The sequence below is a fragment of the Carlito syrichta genome, unplaced genomic scaffold (assembly GCF_000164805.1).
Source record: "Carlito syrichta isolate Samal-C Ts95f unplaced genomic scaffold, Tarsius_syrichta-2.0.1 Scaffold303378, whole genome shotgun sequence".
In the NCBI taxonomy this organism is placed as follows: domain Eukaryota; kingdom Metazoa; phylum Chordata; class Mammalia; order Primates; family Tarsiidae; genus Carlito; species Carlito syrichta.
In genome coordinates, this window is record NW_007247474.1 from 181,988 (window position 1) to 205,081 (window position 23,094).

General features: G+C 44.5%; 1 protein-coding gene across 1 annotated transcript in view; it reads left to right on the forward strand.

The window, feature by feature from the left end:
* LOC103260893 (nmrA-like family domain-containing protein 1) overlaps window positions 1–5,494 on the forward strand; it is a 33,461-nt gene extending 27,967 nt beyond the window's left edge. The window contains exons 4-5 of the mRNA XM_008058551.1: window positions 726–916; window positions 5,315–5,494. Coding sequence (XP_008056742.1) covers window positions 726–916; window positions 5,315–5,494 — 371 coding nt within the window. The remainder of the gene's footprint in view (window positions 1–725; window positions 917–5,314) is intronic.
* Window positions 5,495–23,094: the final 17,600 nt, after the last annotated feature.

The window sequence follows — 23,094 nt, forward strand, 5'->3', positions numbered from 1 at the left end:
GAAGGAAGGAAGGAAGGAAGGAAGGAAGGAAGGAAGGAAGGAAGGAAGAGGGAGGGAGGGAGAGAGGGAGGAAAGAAAAGAAAGAAAAGAAAATTGACCATGAAAGGGGAAGGGCGGGAACAAGGAGAACAATTTGCAATAATTCAAGTCATGGGTGACGGTGTCTTGGACCAGGGTGGTGGCAGTGAAGATGATGAAAAGTGGTTAGACTTTGGACATATTGTGAATAGAATTTTCACAAAAATAAGACATGTGATGTGAGAGAAATGTCAAAGTTGACGCCAAGATTTGTGACCCAAGAAACGGAATGTTAGAGTTGTCATTAACTGAGATGTGGACGACTATAGGGGTGCAGGTTGAGAGGGGGTTAGGAGTTCGGTTTGGGTCTGTTGAATGTAAAAGGTCCATTAAACAATCAAATAAGGATGTTGAGAAAGAAGTAGGACTTGTGAATCAGGAAGTCAGCAGAGACATCTTGGCTGGAGATACAGCTGATCATACTTTGCCCATAGCAGATATTTGGCAAATGACTATTTTTCTTAATAAATACCAAGACACTATGGTATTTCCTCAAACAAAACCTTGTAATAGAGATTGTGGCAACTCAGTTTTCCATTGCTTTTCCACACTTTAATTTAAGTGGTTGGTTAATTTGGGTTGGTGGGACTTACTAAGAATGAGACATAATTTGCTATTTTTAATCTTTTCTTTTTTTTTTTAACTAGTACTGCCCATGGGGGATGTACCAATGCATGGTATCTCTGTGACGGATGTTGGAGCAGCTGTCTGTAGCATCTTCAATTCTCCAGAAGAATTTATAGGCCAGGCTGTAGGCCTCAGTGCAGAAGCACTAACAATACAGCAATATGCTGATGTTCTGTCCAAGAGCTTGGGGAAAGAAGTCCGGGACGCAAAGGTGAGTTCTTTTTTTTTGAGTTGGAGTCTCACTCTGTCTCCCAGGCTGGAGAGCAGTGGCACGCTCATGGCCACCGCAGCCTCGACCTGCTGGGCTCAGGCGATCCTTCCGCCTCAGCCTTCCAAGTAGCTGGGACTACAGACACATACCACCCAGCTAATTTTTTGATTTATTGTAGAGACAAAGTCTCACCATGTTGCCCAGGCTGGTCTCGAGCCCATGGGCTCAGGTTATTCTCTCACCTCTACCTCTCAAAGTGCTGGGATTATAGGCGTGAGCCACTGTGCCCGGCCAAAGGTGAGTTCTTAGGAGACATTGGTAGATTACAAGAGACCATCACATTTCATTAACTTAGAAAATCTAGTAGACTCTTGGCAGACTTAGGCAGAATTGAGCTTAGACTGTCAGAAGAAGTGGAAAAGGACCCTGGCTTCATGATCTGTCTTCATTGGTTGATGCAGTGGAATCTTTCCTATGTGGCTTAATCTCTTTGGCTTAGGGTTCATCAGCTTGCTTAGGTAAAGTAACTTCTGAGTGGGAAGAACATAGAATCTAAAGACCGAGGTACAACTTTTTCATGTACACTATCCCAACTTCTCTCATAAACCCTCACTGCTGGCCACTGCAGTCTGCCAGAGCTGCCCAATGTGGGGCAAGTCCTTTAGCCTCTCTGAATCTCAGCTTCCTCATTTGCAGATGGTAGTTTCTACTTGATACCATCATTTGCTGCACCAAGAATAGTCGGGAACCAGGCATGTGACTAATAGATGCTTCGAAGGTTCTGAGCTGTTCAGAACAGTGTCTACACCATCCTCTGAGAATGAAAACACACACACACACACACACACACACACACACACACACACACACACACTACACATGTACACACCCCACACATCCCATGTTCTTGTGAAAAGAAAACAGAATATTGGTAAAGGGCCTACCATCATGTTTGGCACATAGTAGAGATGTGCTGAGTGCCTGTTATGAATCTACTTTAAGGGGTTTACAGCAGAGTTAGGGTGAAAATGTTGATGTCACCATGATCATTACAGTATCTCTACAGGTGCTTAACTGTGTTGTGCAGGCTATCTGTGCTATACAGATGACCAGAAGAGGGTGGGAGAAGGTTTTGTGGAAGAAGTGGGCTTGGGCCAATCCTTGAAGGAAGACAAGGCTGTGTGCAGGTGGAGGGAAGCAGCAGGGCTGGCCTGGCTGAATTCTACAATAAACACGATGAACCCAAGGCAGTATGGGAAGCAGGCACATCCTGGCTCTGCCCTGATTTATGTATGGGATCTTGGCAATTTGCTTAACTTCTCTCAGCCTTTTTTGTTTTTTCATATGCTCGAAGCCAGTTACTAATATCTCCCTTATAGGATCACTGTCAGGAGGTGTGCATGGCAGGAGCTTGACATTGGGCCCGGCCCTTAGTGAGTCCTCAAGAACTGATCCTGCTATAAACCATGCAGGCGTGGCCAGGACAGACTTTTTACAGAAAAGTGAGGAGAACTGGTGATAGTGAATATTCTTGGCCATTTCTCCAAGGAGGTGTTGATAAAAGGAAAAAAGGGAACAGTGATACAATGATAGAGTTGAGTAGTTACAACACAGACCTTAGGGCCCACAGGGCTGAAATATTCATATCTAGCCCTCTAAGAAAACGTTTGTGAATTTTTATTCAAGCATGCTTCCTGGGATTAGGGATAGAAGATTAGTCCTTGTTTGCACCATCAGCTCTTGGTCCAGTGAGTCTTGAAGGGATATCTCGATTCCTAATTCAGACTCCGGTACCGGAGTTGTGAAGAGGCAAAGAGATATTTTTTTCTGGAAAACTACTGTAGGGGTGTCGATCCAGCCACAAAACCACATCCGGGCATCTCATTGAAGTCACACATAATTTCTTGGAGAAGAGAAGTTACGCACAAACACAAGAAGGCAGCCACTCACTCAAGACAGACCCACAGGGGAATCTGTAAGGTCCTTTGTACCTGGGGAGAGAGTTACTTCTCAGTGACCTCTCTCCCAGGGCATTTGCATTTAGGTCTCATGTTCATTTTGTCTTGTGGTTTTGAACTCTCCAAGGAAGGGGAGAAAGGGGAAGGAGTGTGGGTATATGGAATGTGTGTGTGTGTATATGTCTGTTTTCATTCTCAGAGGATGAAGTAGACGTTCTGGATGGCTCAGAACCCTCTAAGCATCTATTCGTCACATGTCTGGTCCCTGACTATTCTTGGTATGCAAGTTGTTTTATAATGCAGCTGAAGTTTCTTTGGCACCAGAGGTTCTAAGGCATTAGAGGCTGAAAGTTCTACAGAATGGTTCTTGCTATTCTTAGTAACTAGTCTGACTTTGAAGCACCGAGCTAACGCTGGGGAAAGGATGCATCTGACCACAAGGTGGCGCTCCAGCCCTTGCAGCCTGACATCCTCCCTCCCATCCCTCTCAAGCAGGGCGAAACTTCTGATTGAAGCTGTCTAACCCCAGAAGGAATATGGATCTCCCAGAAAGTGAGACACCACAGAACAAATCTCTTTCCTTCGAAAGCATGCCATAAAATTATAGGATGAGAGAGTGACAGACATATTAGGTGTCATCTTCCTGCTTCTCACACTGAATTATTTCTAAACTCAAAGCTTTAAATTTTTTTCTGATTTTAAAAATAAATATGTATTGTAGAAAACAAAGAATATTATGAAAAAGAAAATAAAAAATCATACATAATTCAATCTCTTAGAGATATCTACTGTTCAGATTTTTCTTGTATTTTTTTTTCAGTATTTATAAATATATTAGTGTATATAAGCTTAATAAAATTAAAACAATCCTAAATGTACCATATTGTTCCCAGCCTTTTTTTTTTTTTTTTTAGCTGGAATCTCACTTCATCATCCAGGCTGGAGTGCCAAAGCACACTCACGGCCACCCCAGCCTCAACCTGCTGGGCTCCGGCAATCCTTCCATCTCAGCCTTCCAAACAGCCGAAACTATAGGCGTGCTACCACATCCGGCTAATTTTTGGTTTATTGTAGAGATGAGCTATTGCCAAGTTGCCTGGGTTAGTCTCAAATCCACGGGCTCAGGCAATCCAATCACCTCGGCCTCCCAAAGTGCTGGGGTTACAGGCTGAGCCTTTTTTCTCTTTTGTTAAACTTCTTTAAGAACATTAATTTTAATGACTGCATCATATTCTTAGAGTAAATGTATCACAATTTATTTTACCATTCCTTTTTTTGTTGGACATGTGGATTGTTCTTGAGTTTTTTCATTACCATGAATACCACATGATGATCATTGTTTCACCTAAGTTGCTTGTGTCTGTCTTTTTTTTTTTAAAGGCCAAGTGGAATTTTCAGGTCAGAGTTTATCTCTGAGGGCTACAGACAGATTGTGCTGGATCAGATAGAAGTGGTCTTTGCTAATTCAGTAGGGGCAACTTGATCTAGTTAGTGTCAGCAAGGATTCAAAGAGTGGGTTTTATGGAAGGTGACAAAAGGCAGCTCCATAGGTGTAAGAGGGACTCCATTTCTGTTTGGGCCTGGCCCTGGCAGAGGCTGGGATGGAAGGCAAGATGTGAACCTGTCACCCAGAAGGTGAGTGAGGATGGGTGAGACATGGGCTAAGTGAGAAGGAGAGCCTAGTGCCAGAGTATAGGGCCCTTAACATTGTATGGAGGATCAGAGGGATAGTCTGTTTCTGAGGGCTGCTGGGGAAATCCCATGAGCAAATATAGACCAGAGCACTATGAAGCGCTTTTTTAAAAAAACTGGGGTCTCACTCTGTTGCCCAGGCATGATCCTGGCTCACTGCAGCCTTGACCTTGTGAGCTCAGACCATCCTTCCAACTCAGCCTCCTGAGTAGCTGGGACTACAGGCACATACCCCCAGGCCAGGCTAATTTTTTTTTTTGTAGAGATGAAGTCTCACTGTGTTGATTACTTACCATAGGTTGGATAAAGTGCTATTGAATGAAGGTGGCACAGTTGTAAAGACTTTATCCAAATGACTTGGGGCCAGGCACAATTCAGCCTTCAGAATCTTCCAGCTTTTAGATAGGTTATTGTTTACATATATTAGGTAACAGCACCAGCAAAGATTGGGACAGGAACCTATAACCAAACACATCCGTATCTCTGCAGAAAAATATTTGAATATTTCCACTAAATGGGATAATTAAAGACCATAAATAGTTCAGATCAGGTTTTGCTACCAAATTCGTTTTTAAAAGTCCAGTTTGCTGCCAAACAGCTTATGGGGAAAAAAAATAGTGTATCTTGGATTTTGGAGTTAGGGTGAAGAATTGTGGACCTGTATCATTATTAAGGTATATAATATCTTTTCAGGTTATTTTAAAATGTGGGCGCTAACATTTCCTGCCTTTTTATTTGTTCCTTAAAGATCACCCCGGAAGCTTATGAGAAGCTGGGAATCCCTGCAGCAAAGGAAGTAGCCAATATGTGTCGTTTCTATCAAATGAAGCCAGACCGTGATGTTGAGCTCACCCACCGACTAAACCCTAAGGTCAAAAGCTTCAGCCAGTTCATCTCGGAGAACCAGGAAGCCCTGAAGGGCATGTAGAAAATCAGCTGTCCAGACAGGCCTCTGACCACACAGCTTCTTTCCTCTCTGATCCTGTTCCTCTTTACAGTACAGCAACCACATTTATAGAATATGCTAGAATGCAATGATCTGTAACACTGAAGGATTTCCTGCCATTCTCTCTTCAGTGGGAAACACTGTATGGTGATTTGACACCGTCATTTGATTCACGTTTAACTTTCCAGCTAGTGATAAGGGTGGTGGGGTACATCTGCTTGATTAAATGAAAACCCCAAACTTGTATCACCTTTTTCTGCTCTCTCTTTCCCCAAGAGTGAAGCCCCTCAAAGGACTCTGATCTGAAGAATGTGGTGCCTCCTTCCGGGGGTGATCTCTACCCCCGGCTCTGAAACTTTCCTAGGCAGCTCCAGGTTTCTCAAGGGCATTGCAAAATTCTCAGCAAACTTTTAAGCAATGTGAATTTTAAAAAATATATCTTTGTCAGGAAGTTTCTGGGGAACGTGGTGTTCAGTGAACAAGCATAACCTCTGGAAACTCTAAAATTCAGTTTTGCTTCAAGGTTGGAAGTTCATTTTCTGATTCATTCATTAAATCATCTATTGAATTATCATTCAATGATTCATCCATTCATCTACCCTTTATTTATCCATTTCACACACTTTTTTTTTCACCAACACTGGTGGAACATTTGTGGACTTTGCTGCTTTCTGGTATGTTTTCTTACCAGAGCGACTTGCTCTGCAAAATCGCTGTGACTCCTTTTCCGTTTGTGTCTGAGGATTTGTTTCATACCAGGGAGAGTGGAGCCATCAAGCTATTTAGCTCCAAGTGAAACCCAGAGGGTCTGCACTGGGTCAAAACCAGAAAACCGGAGGCAAAGCCTGGGAAGGATAGGGAAGTGGAAAGAGAAGGTGACACAAGGGTCCTTAGGACCTTTGTATGTCTCTGACTTAACATTTTCTATACTATATTGTAATCGTCTTATTTACTTTTTTCTTCCTGGCTGTGAGTGACTTACACTCCTCTTTATCCTGGTGCCTGGTACACAACAGGTGATCAGTAAATGCTGATTGATCAAATAAACGAAGTTAATTGAGCCTATCATTATAAGAAAAAAGAAACTAGTGTATAGGTTGGTTGGGGTGGTAGGAACTGATACTTAAAGGGCAAGAGATTGTCTCCTTCTGAGGAGGGTGTGACCCCTACAATGTAACGTAGCAAGGGCAGAGATGGTGGTGCCTGTGTGAGAGGGAGAAGGAGCTTTGTGATGCCACACGTCAGCCATTTTTATCTTTTAAGGCACCAAGTTGTATGTGTTTGTTGAATAAATAATGTTCAAGTAATTGAAAACAATTTTCTTTCTTTTTTTTTTTTTTTGAGTCAGAGTCTCACTCTGTCGCCCAGGACCGAGTGCAGTGGCACGCTTACAATCACTGCAGCCTCAACCTGCTGGGCTCAGGCGAGGCTTCTGTCTCAGCCTTCCAAGTAGCTGGGACCACAGGCATGCGCCACCACGCCTGGCTAATTTTTTGATTTATTGTAAAGACTTGCCAACTTGCCCAGGTTGCCAACTTGCCCAGGTTGGTCTCAAACTCGTGGGCTCAGGCAATCCTCTCACCTTGGCCTCTCAAAGTGCTGGGATTATAGGTGTGAGCCACCGTGCCTGGCGAAAACAATTTTCAATTCAAACAATTTTCTAATCAAAATCAAGATTTTTATTCTTGGGGGAAAAAATTACAGCCAAAGTGCATTTTAGGACCACTCTTCAAAGTATAAAGCTCAATAAACTCAATGCAACTTTAGCACTCAGCCTTGGGAAATGGGCCTGGATAAATTTCTAAAAAGGGAAAAGAAAAAGAAAAACAAAATCCTAGACTAAAAATAGATGGCTTATTACTCATCTGGGAGGGCCAGGCAGGACGAATGGTTGCTATTCCCTAAAAAAACCTCAGGGTCCCCCGCAAGGAGAGTGACTACAGGGCCAAGAGTCCCCTGACCCTGTTGTGTGTTTGCTCGGGTAGCAGTTGTTCTTTCAGGCTGGGTAGCCATGAGCCAGCCCCCTACTATTTTTTCTAGAAAGCACGAGAAGTCCTTTCAGATTTAGAACTGAACTTTACAGTGACTGCTCTGAAATGAGACCATGCACTTTAGAGATCTCAATCTCACATAAACAAAAAGGGGAAAGAAATTCAAAAGTTAGTGTAAGACATTTAATATTTGCTGACAGTGGACAAAGAGATGCCACCACCACCCTCTCTCCCTCCTGCCTGACTCTCTTCAGGCCAAGGAAGAGAGAAGGCTCCCTTAGGAGTTGCTCAGAGTGGAGACTCGGGGACCCAAGAGAGGCACAGTAGGTGGAAATGGGGCATCTCAGTGAGCAGAGTGGGAGTGGGTTGGGAGTGTGGGTGAGGAAGCAGAAGGAACGCGGAAGATTTCTCTCTGTGATTTTAGCAGTGTCCCTAGAAACCCAAGCTATGGAGTGAGGTAATCCTGCATTTGATCGCCTCTGCCACTGACAAGTTGTGTGGACTTGGCTAAGTTACTTCTGGGCTTTGGTTCCCCAATCCTGACAAGGGGCTGCTGGGAGGTCCAAAAGATTGAAGCACAAGAGACACTGTGTCTAGTCTTTGGCAGGCAGTAAGTGCTCAGGAAACAGCTGTGACTATTCTTGCACCTAATTTCTGCCCTTGCCACCTTCATATGCTCCCTCAAGTCCCGAAGTGCCTACTGGGCTCTTCCGGGTGTCCCCTGACTGTGGCCTGCTGGACTGTAGGTTCAGCACATTCTGACACCCGCCACCAGGTGCTCGGTCCCTTCCCATCTCTCTTGTCCCACCACTAGATGGCAGGACGAGTCTAGCATGAGACAGCATCTACTTTGTCCCATGTGGATTTTTCTAAGGGCTTGGGGGTTGGGGGAGGCGGGGAATAAAACCAAAGAAAGATAGTTATATGGAGCATAGTAAAGCCTGTCAGTCATCCTGCGTGGTCATTTTGACAGACATGCACCGACGCCTTCTCTGGGACTGGCACTGGGATGAAGCGCCTTCCCTGTGCCTGATTTGGGGTTAAGGAAGAAAAGAAGCGTGAGGATACTATCTAAAAGTTCCATCACTGGCTCGACCCACAGCAGAGGGAAGCCTCTGAGGTGAGCCTTCCACCCAGAGGGCTCCCAGGCCCTGGAGTGCAGAGCACAGGGGCTACTCTCCACCTGGCGAGTGGGGCAGGGCCTGGTTGAGTGTTGATGCTCCAGCAGCTGGTCTCTCCACCTGCTATATGCTTCTTGTCATTCTCCCATCCAAGGGACCCTTGGAACTCCCCCCACCCTTTTTTTCTTTTTGACAGAGTGTCTCACTCAGTCGCTCAGGCTGGAGGGCAGTGGCATTATCCTGGCTTATCACAGCCTCAACCTCCTGGGCTCAGACAATCCTCCTTGCCTTAGCTTCTCAAGTAGCTGGGACTACAGGCATGTACCACCCTGCCTGGGTAATTTTTTGTGTGTAGAGACGAGGTTTCGTTATATTGCTTAGGCTGGTCTCAAACTCTTGGGCTCAAACGATTTTACACTGACTTTTGAAGTTCTTTCCCCTTTTTGTTTATGTGAGATTGAGATCTCTAAAGTGCATGGGATTACAGGCTTGAGCCGCCACGCTCAGCCCTTTGCAACTCAAGGGTACACAAGGGGCAGAGATAAATCACGAAAAGGAAACTGGGGCACTGTGAGGAAAAGGAAATACACACAGGGCAGCCCTCAAACATTGTCTGCTCTCCAAAGTGACAGAGCAGAACATTCTGGCAATGTAGTCGAGTCTTGGACTCCTCATGGAAGTGAACAGGAAGGCAGTGCCATGAATTTTAAGACCTCTCACAGTGTAAATTGCTATAGCATTTCTGAAGGGCTACCCAGCTGAGTGTTGCAAGAGGATGGAAAATGTGCACACCCTTCACTTGGCAGCACTCCTTCTAAGAAATTATCTTAAGTGAGTAAACACAAATATAGATGAAAGCAAAAGCTGAGGAGTTTATATGTACATGTTCATGAAAACAACAACAAAAAAAACAGAAGTAAGCAAAATGTTCAGACTTTAAAGAATGGATAATTAAATTAGTGAAGCTTTAAAATTCCTTTACATTTAAATTCTTCAGAACTAGTACTTGTAAATTATTTTTACTGAAAAACTTGCTTTTTAAGTGAAAAGTACTGTATTATATCCAACATTATATCTAGCCTAATCCCAATGTTGCAAACTATACACATACGTAGTAAAATATGAGGTGGAAAAACACCAAAATGTTAATAGAAGTTTTCATTAAAGTGAAAATTTGATTTCTATTTTGCTTCTTTTGAGTTTCTTTTTTCCCCCAGTTTTACATAATAAAAAGATATTACTTTTATGTTGAACTTTTAGGTTAAGAAAAGATTTATTTAAAAAATTTAACAAATATTATAGATTGACCTATTCCTAATGACAATTATAAGAATTATTAATTATGAGTGTTTGCTATATTCTAGTCACTATGCTAAGAGCTGTTTGCACATACCTTTATTAAATCTTATGCCAATACTCTAAGCAAGATTATCTCCTCATTTTACAGATAAAGAAACACACTTTAGATAATCAAGTGACTTGCCCAGTCACACAGGTATTAGGTGGTTGAACCAGGATTTAAATCTAAGTCTGTCAGTCTCCAAAGTCCATGAGTTCATTACCATATCAGAACCTCAATCAATGCAGTTCTCAAATTATGAAAGGATTGGGTCATCAATTTTATTCAGGATTCAGTTGTTTGGAACTTGGACATATTTTTCTTAGAAAGAATGTAAAAATGCTAGCCTGCAACACAGTATAGATCAACTCTCCAAAAGTTGGTGAAGCCACATGTCCTCATATGCCGTGAAAACACAACTTCCGATAGGTTGTTTCTCGTTGTCCCTGTCTCCCAGATGCACACACAAGAGAATAAGAAAACTAACACTGGGGCGAGATCAAGGCAGTACGGGGTGAGGGGTTTCACAACATCTGTACATGTATACAGAAAGAGAAAGCAGAGCCAAGGGGTGCGTCAGGGAACAGGCAAAGCTGTGGATCCGAATGGCTGACTCGGGGGCAAGACAGAGGTCACAGGGCTGAGCATGGAAGCCCTACCTGGAAATCTAGGGAGCCCCCAGGAGGTCTTGTGGTATCAAATCCAAATGTTCCCAAGAGCAAGGCTAGCAAATGGAGGAGGCAAGCCAGCTGTAATGCAGCAGAGAGTGGCGGTGATGCAGCTGGAGACGATGTGACCCACCTAAAGGCAATAAAAATAAATTTCAGTAAAAACAGTGATGACCAAATGTCCTTTATGTCCGTTATTACTAAAATGGTGGTTTTCTCACCTTAGGGTTAACCCCCAAAACTTCCGATTTTGTGGACAGGCAGTGACCTGGTGAAGCTGCAGGCATTGCAGGTGAATGACCTGATCACGAGAGGATGGAGCCCAAATGAGAGACCGGGGTCCCCTGCTTTGGCATGGGGACATGCCGGCCATGGCTGTGGGGTTGAGGGAGGTGAGGAGCATGTCGGCAGTCCCCTCTCTTTGTGTGGTATTACAGATGAAGCATTCCCTCAGTGCTTCGAGCAATTGTTTGGCCGTGGGAGAAGAGAGAGAAGCAAGGAGCCTGTGCCATTTCAGTCACCATTTTACTTAACCCTGTTGTCTCCCTGAAGAGTTGGTGTATGTGGCAGAGACTAGCTCGATGTTTACCAAGCCCGTCTCTTCATCGTCCTTGGTACACAGCTGGACCTCATTTTCCAGTGTCCTTTGCAATTAATTTCAGCTGTGGGACTTTTACAGCCACTAGCGTGTGAGGGGAAGTGCTGTGCATCACTTTCAGGGCTGGCCTAAAACTCTTCTCCTTGCCACAGTTCTCCATCATCTCCCCCTTACCTTTGGACTGATGTCCACAAGCCTGATGACCTTGAAAGCCGCATTTAGGAAATGGTCTTGCTCAGTCACCTAAATTATCTCTTGGAGGAGAGCGGCTTGTAGATTAGGAACACCTGTTTTGGACTTTATGCACACAAGAAATGAACTTCCATAATGTCAAAGGCAATTCACATTTGTATGGGGTTTTTTGGTGTGTATCTATTATAGCAGCCAGCATTGCCTGCATTGGTATAGTTTTTTATTTATTTCATTTTTTTTTTAGTTGAAGTCTCACTCTGGCGTCCAGGCTGGGGTGCAGTGGCACACTCACGGTCACCCCAGCATCGCCCTGCTAGGCTCTGATGATCCTTCCGCCTCAGCCTTCCAGGTGACTGGAACTACAGGCGCGCACTACTACAGCCAGCTAATTTTTTTTTAAGTGTAGAGACAAGGTCTCGCCAAGTTGTCCAGGCTGGTCTCGAACCTGTGGGCTCAGGCAATCCACTCGCCTCGGCCTCCTAAAGTGCTGGGATTATAGGCTGAACCACGAAGCCCGGCCTGATTTTGTTTTTTTGAGTTGCTCTCTCACTCTGTTGCTCATGCTGTAGTGCAGTGACACTATCACAGCTCACTGCAGCCTTGACCTCCTGGGCTTAGGTGATCCTTCTGCCTCAGCTTCCTGAATAGCTGGGACTAGAGCCATGCACCACCATGCCCAGCTAAGTTTTAATTTTTTGGTAGAGATGGGATCTCTCTGTGTTGCCTAGGCTGGTCTCAAACTCCAGGTCTCAAGTGATCCTTCTTCCTTGGTCTCCCAAAGTGCTGGGATTATAGGCATGTGCCACTGTTCCCGGCTGGGTACGGTATTTTTATGCCTAATTTATAGAGAAGCAAACTGGGGTTCAGAGAGATCAAGTAATTTGCCCAAGATCACACAGCTGAAAAGTCATGAATTTGAACCTAGGTTTATCCAGGTCCAAAGCCCATGCTCTTTCTTCCAAAGTAAACAATAAATTCTGTAGTGTCTACTTTGTGCTTTCTCATCCTATTGTAAACCCCTCCTTCCAATCTGACAGGAAGAAAGAGTTGAGGTAATGGGGGCTGAATCAAGATTCCACTTAATATTAAGCCGCTTAGGGAGAAATCTATAGGCAACTCAGGTCTTTCTGAGGGCCAGGTGGAGCTGCTGGCAGAGAAGACTGGGACCTGCGGACCCCACTTGCCATCAGGGCCCTGTAAATCCTGGGAGAGTTTGTAATTCCCAGTGGCACTCTTGCTGGTCCTCTTGTTCATTAACATCTGTGTCTCTCCAATCTGGGCTCTGGCTTGAACTCTGTGAGCTGCTCAACGAGGCTCTTGCCACCTCTTTGTTCAGACAGACAATGGCTGCAATAACAAAGAGGAAAATCAGATGCAGGTGAAAGTTTATTTTTAACATTTCCGAGGCCAAATGAGGATGTAACATGAAAATCAGAGCCCTCACTTCCGCTGGCTTGTTGCAAAAGTGGCTGGGGTGCTTTTGGCTGGCCCAGACTCCAACATGCCTGGACCCCTTCCAAGTGAGTGCACCACTTGATGAGGTAGACAGTTCGGTCTCTCTGGGTCTTCTTTCAGCAAGAAATAGACATTTTGTTTGGAGATGGGGTTCAACTCAGGTCCGTACGGTGTGATTAGCCTGGGAAGCCAGGGTGCCCTGGCCACCCCAAATCTATGAGGTTTCTTTATATTTTAGTGAAATCAGGCTGAAGCCTGAGCAAATGTGTAAAAAGTGAACATTCTTTGAAACCATCAGTCTGAAGGCTCCCCTGGGGATGAGCTCCTAGCTTGCCCCTCCTCTGTGGCTCCGCTGAGGCTCACAGATAGAGGTGTGGGTGGTTTGGTGAGAAATGGTCAGAACTTCCAGGAGCTGGTGCACTTGGAGCACCTACCTTAGCGAAGTACTTCACCCCCTTATCTCGTTGCGACAACCATCTCCTGGGGTGAGCGTATTTGAGCAGCGAGGGAACCAGCTGGGAAAGCTCAGGAGTCCACCCACGGGTTGCAGAGCACACCTAAGATTATTCACCTCCAAAGCCATCTTCTTTCCATTGCACCATAGTGTGATTGAGCTCTGTTTTCTTCTCCCTGATTTTCTGCAGGGGCGGGGGAGGGGGTACAGAAAAGTGCAGAAATGGTTCTGTTCTTTTTTCTCTCAAGAATCTCAGCAGCTGTTTTCCCGCAGAAATTCAGAAAGAAGTTATGGGTTCACGATAGCCACGACTGTAATAAAATGTTTCCATAAAACAAAGCAACACAAAACAAACTAGCTTGCTCTTCTTTTTGTGCTTTGCCTTAAGCCACATTGGATTACGGATATAAAATGGCTTCCTCTGTTTTAATTTTTCCATCGGCAGGGCTTGGGCAAAGCGTGGACTGTGTTAAGGAAGGGTGGGCCACAGGTCCCAAGAACCAAGAGCTGCCCTTCTTCTCTTAAGACACCTGGTGAATGTGCCCTCCTCTCACTTGTAATTTACTTTCTTTTTCTTTATGAAGTGGGAAAAAGATGGGGCACTGAAGGGAAGGGAAGAGCAGGGAAGGGCAGAGTGAGAAGGTAGAGTGAAAAAGTATATCTGGGCAGGGCCAAGGGTTGGCTTTATTTTTCTCTTTTCTTTTTATTTTTTTGAGTTGAAGTCTTACTCTGTCGCCCAGACTGGAGTGTGGTGGCCGCAGCCTCGACCTGCTGGGCTCCGGCGATCCTTCCGCCTCAGCCTTCCAAGTAGCTGGAACTACAGGCGCGCACTACCACGCCCGGCTAGTTTTTGGTTTATTGTAGAGATGGGGTCTCGCCAAGTTGCCCAGGCGGGTCTCGAACCCGTGGGCTCAGACAATCCACTCACCTCAGCCTCCCAAAGTCGTGGGATTACAGGCTGAGCCACTGAGCCTGGCTCAAGGGTTGGCTTTAAAGCCCTTTCCAGCAGAAGGATAGGACTGCCTGAGGCAAAACCGACAGGCTGGGATTGATGTCCTTCTTGCCATCTTTCTGCTCCCTCTCTTCCCTAGGGCACCAGTCCTCTGACTGACCAGCCCCACCACTCTCCTGATATTTATCCCTTTCCCAGAAGAAGAGGTATTCATGGAAGGTACCTGAATTCTTCTCTACAAATCCCCACCTCCAGCCACGACCTCTCACCCCATACTGCCCTGTGTTGCCCAATTTCACCACCAGCAAATTCTATAAAGCACAAAGGCAAAGTCAAGGCCAAATTGTATCTCTCAAACCAACTTCTCTTTTCTGTCTTCTCATTTTTTTTTTTTTTGAGTTGGAGTCTCACTCTCTCGCCCAGACTGGAGTGCAGTGGCCACTCCTGGCCACCGCAGCCTCGACCTGCTGGGCTCCGGCGATCTTTCCGCCTCAGCCTTCCAAGTAGCTGGAACTATAGGTGTGCGCTACCACGCCTGGCTAATTTTTTGGTTTATTGTAGAGATGAGGTCTCGCCAAGTTGCCCAGGTGGGTCTGGAACCCACGTTAGGCCATTCACTAACCTCGGCCTCCCAAAACGTGGGATTACAGGCTGAGTCACGGAACCCAGCTCGTCTTCTCATTTTTAACAGGGCTGTTGCGAGTGTCCAGGAGCCCAGGTTTGTAGTCGTCATTGACTCTCCCTTCCCATTAACTCCATAGTCTGCCATTCACATCTTCACAGTCTAACTTGTCCTATGATCATGGCTTACCGCAGACTCAACCTTCTGGGCTCAGGCAATTCTCTCGCTTTAGCTTGGACTACAGGCACACTCCACTGTGCCTGGCTAATTTTTGGTTTTTTTGTAGAGACGAGGTCTCACTATGTTGCCCAGGCTCATCTTGAACCCCTGGGCTCAAGCAATTCTCTTGCCTCGGCCTCCCAAAGTGCTGGGATTCTAGGCGTGAACCGGTGTGCCTGGCCCAGCCCCTTTTCTTTTTTTTTTTTTAATGGCAAAATATTGTTTATTTATGAGAGAGAGAGAGATTGAAGAGAGAGAGAGAGAGAGAGAGAGAGAGAGATTCACCTCCCCAAGGTAGGGGAGGGGGCCAAAGCGCGGCATTTCTTGTTTTTGGCTCACTCCTGCTGTCAACCTAGCCCAGAGCCTTGCATCTGCCTCTTGACTGGTCTCCCTGTAGACTCTTTTCCTTCTATCCCACACCATTAATTTATTCATTTATTCATTGGAAGAATATCTGTTGAGCAGTCACTAAGTGCCAGGTACTGCAGCAGACACTTGATACACCAGTAACACAGACATAGTCCAGGTGGGGAGGCAGGTAACTGACAGGCAACTACAGTGTCTTGGGCTGGGTGTGGTGATGGTGGAAGTCTTCAGGTGGGGCCCTAACTCATATGGGGAAGATGTTAAGGAAGGCCAACATACTGCTGCCAAATTCATCGTCCTAAAACAACACTTTTTTTTTTTTTTCACTAATCAGTATTTTTTATTATGGTTTTGTGGGGTACAGTTAAGGGTTAGGTGTACAATGACATTTCATTCAGGCACCCTGTAGATAAGAAGTGTTTTCCCATCCCCCGACAGATATTTGCTACTGTAAAACAACACTTTTATTCTGTTTCACCTAAAATTGGCCTTCTATCACTTTGAACTCCTTTGAGTTCAAAATCGAAGATTCTATGCCTCCCTTGTCGGCCAACCCCAGGACTCTCTAGTAGTAATTATAATAATGATGGTAATGAACCTTCATTAAGATGATTTATGCGCTAGGCCCTCTAATTACTTTTCCTATATTAACTATTCACAACATTCTCTATGAAGAAGATACAGTTACTATGATTATCACCACCACTTACAGAAGAGAAAACTGAGGCATGGGGGGGCTACATGACAGAATCTGGATCAAATCCAGGTGGTGTGACTGTTGGCCTGGCACATGTGACCATGACACCACTGTGTGTCAGTGTAACCTGGTCATGTGGGTCTTAGACTCTCGAACACCCTAAGTTCTCTCTGAGGGCCTTTTTCCCTGGTCATTTCTGTCTCTCCTGGGAATGCCCTTCTCATTCTTATCAGCCCCCATCCCTTTTTAAATACAGCCTTTCTTTATGAAAAAGGCACTGGCTCTGGTTCCAGTTCGAGTCTTAGTTTCTAGCTGTCAGATCCCTTCTTCTCCTCACTCTCACTTTCATGTCTCTACAATGGGAATTTAACTCTCTCCTCACAGAGACCTCTGAGGATGATGTGAAAATAACATACGTGAGTGTGCTTCCCAAACTCCAGAGTCCTATACAAATATATGGGAATCAACAAATGTATGAGAATCAATATCATTTTTTCCTCTTGTTGCTTAATGTGAGAATATTGTTGTACAGTCTGAGTTTCACCGTAGCAAGATTTGTGTATACATTTCCTTCAGTACCTGACTATCTTTCCAAACCCCAGCTTTGTTATCTGGGAAATTAGCATAATACCACTTGCACTGTAGGGCGATTGTGGGAATTAAATGCCATATATATATATACTCACACACATTTTTCTTTTGAGTCAGGGTCTCGCTCTGTCACCTAGGTTAGAGGCCTCCTGCAGCCTTGACCTCCTGGGCTCAAGAGATCTTCCTGTCTCTGCCTTCTGAGTAGCTGGGACTATAGGCATGTGCCATCATGCCCAGCTAATTCTTTTATTTTTTGTAGAAACTAGGTCTCGCTATGTTGCCCAGGTTGGTCTCAAATTCCTGGACTCAAGCAATCCTCCTGCCTTGGTCTCCCAAAATACTGGGATTATAGACGTGAACTACCACGCTGGCCTGCAATAGTGTTTTAAAAGAATTAGACACACAATAGAGATTCAAGAATGTGTATTGCATGTCCCCCAAACACCTGACTTTTCTCCAGCATCTGGGAATAATTCATTTTTGTCTTTCATTAGAAGATCAAGAACCATGTCTTCTCTCTTCTTCCATTCTTTTAATAAATGGATGGCACCTGTCTTCTTGGAGCTTCTGATTTAATTAAGCATCAATACTGAAGTATTTGTTTACCAAAGGAAAATACTTTCCATGCTCAGACTGTGTCATCCACATGTACCACCAGCAGCCCAAAGCCCATTCTGAAGCGGAAGAACGTTTTTCGAGCACTCTGTGACCCTCAGAGTGCTTGTTCAGCTGAAATGACTTGTGTCTGGCACAGACCTTCTCTTTTGATTTTTGGCAGGACTTCAGGGAGTGAAAAAGCTGGGTTAGTGTTAGGGCTGGGATTAGAATTTGGGACTCAACAGATCACACTGTTAACACTTCTCCTCTTTGCTAACTTTATGAAGTTCAAGAAAAGCTTTCTGGGGAATGGCACCAACTTATTTGCCAAAAGCTGAGATGGGCCAAGGAAGATGTAGTCAGCATTTGGAATCTCCTTGCCTTAGAATTTAGCAGCCAAGGAGAGAAGAAGGGTATGCTGGGGTGTGGGGAGTAGGGGCCATGTGGGTAGTGCTGGAAAAATTCAGGATGCTGAACAGGCTTGGCTGCTTGTGATTCCACCCCCACAACATCTCTCAAGCTGGGTCGTCCTCCCCATTTCCAGCAGGGCACCCTGTCCCTGACCCTCATCAGCCTCACTAACCATAGTGATTCTTCCTGATATGCCACCTCCTTCCTCTAGTCTGTACTAAACACTGCTGCCAGTTTTTATTCTTATGCTCAAAAATGTTCAAGGCTCTCCAGTGTTTATTAAATAAAAGCCTCTTTTTTTTTTTTGAGTCCAGGTCTCAGTCTGTCGCCCAGGCTGGAGTGCAGTGGCATGATCACAACAATTATGACTCATGGCAGCCTCGACATCCAGGTCTCAGGCCATTCTTCCACTTCAGCATCCCGGGTAGCTGGGACTACAGGTGTGCGCCATCACACCAGGCTAATTTTTTTATTTTAGTTTTTATTTTTTGTAGAGATGAAGGTTTGCTATGTTGCCCAGGCTGGTCTCAAGCTCCTGGGCTTAAGCGATTCTCCTGCTTCAGCCCTTCAAAGTGCTGGGATTACAGGTGTGAGCCACCATGCCTGGTCAAGCCTCATCTTTTAACACACTGCTTGTGGCCTCCCATAAGCAGGCCCATGCCATCCTTCTGTTTTCATCTCAGCCTTCACCCTCCATGAAAACCCTGGCATCAACCTGCTAGACACGTGCCGTCCCCCAGATGTGCCATGTCCATTCCCAGCCTTTGAGCCTTTGCCTAGACCGGTCTCTGCCTAAATGGTTCTCGTTGGTTTCCACCTTTGCCTGGTAGATTCCACCTCATCCTCAAGGACCCCGTTCGAATATTGCTCCATCTGTGAAGCCTTTCTCAATTCCTCTGATCATAGCAGATACCACCCCATTTCTTCTCCTTGGGACTTGTACACTGCACTTGTGTGTATTACTAGGGGACTTTGGGGACAGGACTATGCCTTATTTATAATTATGCACCACCTTCTACTCCACAATGAGTGCCTTGTTCAGCATATTTTTGAAATTTCAAAAAATTTTTGAAAACCAGTGGGACAAACTCCCATGATGCCAGGAGAACCCAGAGCAGTAGATTCAGTTTTTGGCTGTCAGCCTGATTGATTCTGCTTTCCTTAATCTCCAGAAAAATACAGTGTCCTGGGTACTGGGTGAACATCTCCTTGTTTGCCACAGGTAACTGCTCTCTGTGAATGTGTCTGTCTTCGAGAAAGTGTCCCAACCCAAAGGCATTTCAACTCCAATTAAGCTCCCAATAGTTACCCCCATTACATGGCAGACATTATGTTGGGCTCTGGGGACATACACACAACTGTGACTCTGTCCCTGCCATGGAGGTCCTTACAACTTAGTGAAGGAGATATATATATATATGGCATGAAAAGCTTTATGGGGTTCTCAGGTAAGCCCTGGAGTGTCAGGCTAGGCTTCTCAAAGGAAGTGGTCACTGAATTGAATGTTAAAGTTTGTGCAGGAGTTAGACAGGCAAAGGCAGTGAGTGTAATCAATACAGTCTCAAGCTGCAGTGGGCATTCAGAACTGAAAGATTATTGGTGGGCTCAGGAAAGGGATGAGATGAAGACAGAGAAGATGATAACCTGGGAGAGGGCTTTGAAAGATGAGAGGGTTGTGGATAGATGGAGATAGGAATAGGCTACAGGTTAAAGGGGAATCTGGACAGAGGAGAAGTGTGGGGAACGCATGGAGGAGTGATGCAGCTTGCTTTAAGGGATCAGTTCTGAGAAGGTTGTCACTTGAGTGTTGGTTAAGAGGTGGGCTGCAGCAAGAGTTGGGGCTGGAGAGGAGTGATGGTCCAGGTCATGGAGGGTCTACATGTCTTCAGCAAGTAGTTTGGAGTGACATGATGAGACTTGTATTTTGTCTGGATTCTGATGATCTCCTACTAACAGTGAGGTCTGCAGAAGTGGAGGACAGGAGACCTGGAGTCTTGGTCAGCTCTTCAACTCTAATATTAACTAGCAAAACTGCAGCAGGTTAATCACTTCTTCTTTCACCCTCTCTGTTGATATGATCAAGCTGACTCACTTCCTCATAGCAGAGGTCGGAATTCAAGCAACCCAGAGCCCCACAATGCTGAGATGCTGACCAAGGACAAAGCAGGCATCTCTCTCTGGAAAAAAGGCTAAACATCTCTCCCCTGAAGGAATAAGTTGAGCGTTCCCTTCCCAGCTAGTTCAGTCTTAGAAAGTGAAGTTCTCCATGTTGAGCATTTCTGATGGATCAGGGACAAGTTGGGAATTTAGAGGTCCCTAACTTCTAGCAAAGGATTCTTAGGTCAGAGCAAAAGGAGAGGGCTGTGATATTATCCCTCATCCTCACAGGGAACTCAAGTTGTTCCTGTAATTCTCTCTCTGCTCTTATCCTCAGGCTCTGCCAGAAATGAGGGTCTGTTAGAGTGCGGGAATCCTGACAGTTTCTGGTAAACAAGGTGCATGGCAGTCCAGGGAGCCTTGACCTTGGGTTTAATACTGGGTTCCTCACCTGGCATGGTGGCTCACACTTGTAATCTCAGCATTTTGGGAGACCAAGGGAGGAAGATTACTTGAGCACAGGAGTTCTAGATCAGCCTAAGCAACATAGCCGAGAGTTCATCACTACAGAAAATGAAAAAATTAGCCAGGCATGGTGACATTTGCCTATAGTCCCAACTGTTCAGGAGGCTGAGGTGGAATCTTCAACTGAGCTCAGGAGGTTGAGGCTGCGGTGAGCTGTGATTGTGCTACTTCACTCTAGCCTGGGTGCAACAGAGTGAGACCCTGATTCAAAATAAAACAAAATACTAGATTCCTGTGCAAAATATAAAAGAAAGGATTCCTGTTCATTTGCAAAATAAACAGCTCTTGTGGAACCTGCTGTGTTTCAAGGCTATTGAGATGAGTGAACCTGGCCTTTATAGTTTCACCTGGAACTCTCAAGTTTAACTCTCTATTATAACCTATACTATAGCTTCCCTCATTATCAAAGCATGTGCATCTCTGCTGAAGCCTCTCAACTGTAACTACCCAGAAAGGACAAAGGTTCTCCTGGCTACCCCAGAGCTCTGGGACCTGAATAGAAATGTCTTCTGGAGGCAGCTTCAAGTACATCCAAGAAACTCTGCTTTAGTACCTACTGTGTGCCAGGCACTAATAGGAATCCTGGGACACACTGCAGATAAAATCTAGTCTCCGCTTTCATAAAGCACACTAATTGCAGCAGGAAAGGTAGGCTATAGGACTTATCAGTTATTGTCCTTTTGTTTGTACATGATGTAAATCCTGCCTCCGTCTGACTTAAGCACAGAAAGAGCCATCAATATGCACAACAAGGGCAGGGGTTGGGGTTCAGGACCTAGCCTTTCCCTTTCTAGGTTGACTCTGCTCTCAGACAGGCTTCACCCTTGTGGTTACAAGATGGTTCCTAGCAGCTACTGGGCTACCTATCTGTCTCATGTCTCATGGGAATTAGGAAATATTCTGTCCAAAGATTATTAGCAAGTGCTTCATTATGCATCCCTGACTCTAACGAGGTCACATGCCCATTTCTCAACCAATCATAACAGTGGAGGAGATGGATAGAGGAGAGGAGAGGAGGGAAGAGGTTGCACTGATGAGTTAGGTCTAGGTTATATTATCCATCTTTGAACCAAGAGTAGGACCCCAGCTGAAGGTTATGGTTAACTGAAGAATGAATGGAAACTGATGACAATGAGGTACTCCAAGATAGACTAAGATGAGAGGACTCTGATTGCAATGAACAGTAACCCAAAGCAAATGAGAGAGAGAGAGAAAAAAAAAAGGAAGGATACTGGAGTCGGAGTCATATAATCAAATGAAGAGTTGAACAACAGATTTTCCAGGAGGAGAGCTGCCAGATTCTATGGCAATCATTGTGAATGATTCCATAACATAGCTTGAGGCTGTGTAGGTTATACACACTGCCTTTGACTATCTAACTCCTGCACATCCTTTAACGTTCTATCCCACTGATTAGATTAAGCTAATCATGATATCCAAATATAAGGACAAAGTGATGGAAAAATCCCAAGTCTTTAGTGACATTGTTCAGTAACTGTATCAACCAACCCTGGAGCCCACCTCAGGTTATGTGAGACATTTAATTAAAAAATTTTTAATTTTCATTTTATTCATGGTTTGAGTTCAGTGTCTGTTATTTTCATCTTAAATAATCCAATTTAGTATAGGCCCAAACAAATACCTTCAGGACTTTGTATTTCATCTGGGGTTCTTTCTATATGCTGGCTTGATTTCACTACAGAAATGTTAGCTAGATATATAGGCTGTGTGCATACAACTTAATGACTCTGAAAAAAACTGGGGCTCTGATTGGTCTGGCAGAATAGCTTGCCTGCCCTTTAGGCCAATGATATGCCCAGGGGCATGAGATATTTTGATTGGTCCACCTTGGCCTAATTAACTCTATGTTTGAATTAATCAGCCATGGGCAAGGGTTGGGGGCAAAGAGACTTTGCTCCTAGGGATGTGTATCCTATTGCATCTGTACCTACTACTACAATGATTTTCAAAGTGTGGTCCCCAAACTAGCAGTATCTGCATCACTAGGGAAATTGTTAGAGATGCAAATTCTTGGGCCTTACCCTAGATCTCTCAGAAACTCTGGGGGTGAGGCCTAGCAACCATCTCCAGATGCTCTGATGCACACTAAAGTTTGAGGACCATTGTGTCACAGTCATATAAGAATTGAAGCCAAATGCCATCGTGGTTCAAAGAAGAAGCCATGATGTTTGGTCAGAAGATGAGGAAAACCGTAAGGAAAGAGAAAGCTTTTGAGATGAGTTTTCAAGTTTGGGTAGATGGCTTGAAATGAATATTATTTCACAAGTAGTAATGTAATATATGTAGTTATAATGATGGATGGATAAATTGTTTTCTTTTACTGATAGTATTTTTCATTCTTGGTGTATGAGCAAACATACATATTTATTTGTAACTAATAGATAAAATTTGGTTTTTTAAAAAAACAACATTTTTCTTCATAATGCAGTATGATTTCTAGTACATATGATTTTAATCATTTATAATAAACGGGGAAATTCATTGAAGAAAATTTTAGACGTTTTCAATGGACCCACCACCCTAGCCCAATAATTATTATCAATTCTTTCTAGTCTTTTTCTTATGGAAAGTATTTACATAATTGGGATAATAGCAGACATATATTAGGCATATATACTTAATTTTATAGCACTATCATTCTTCTTCATTACCGAACACTTTTCATA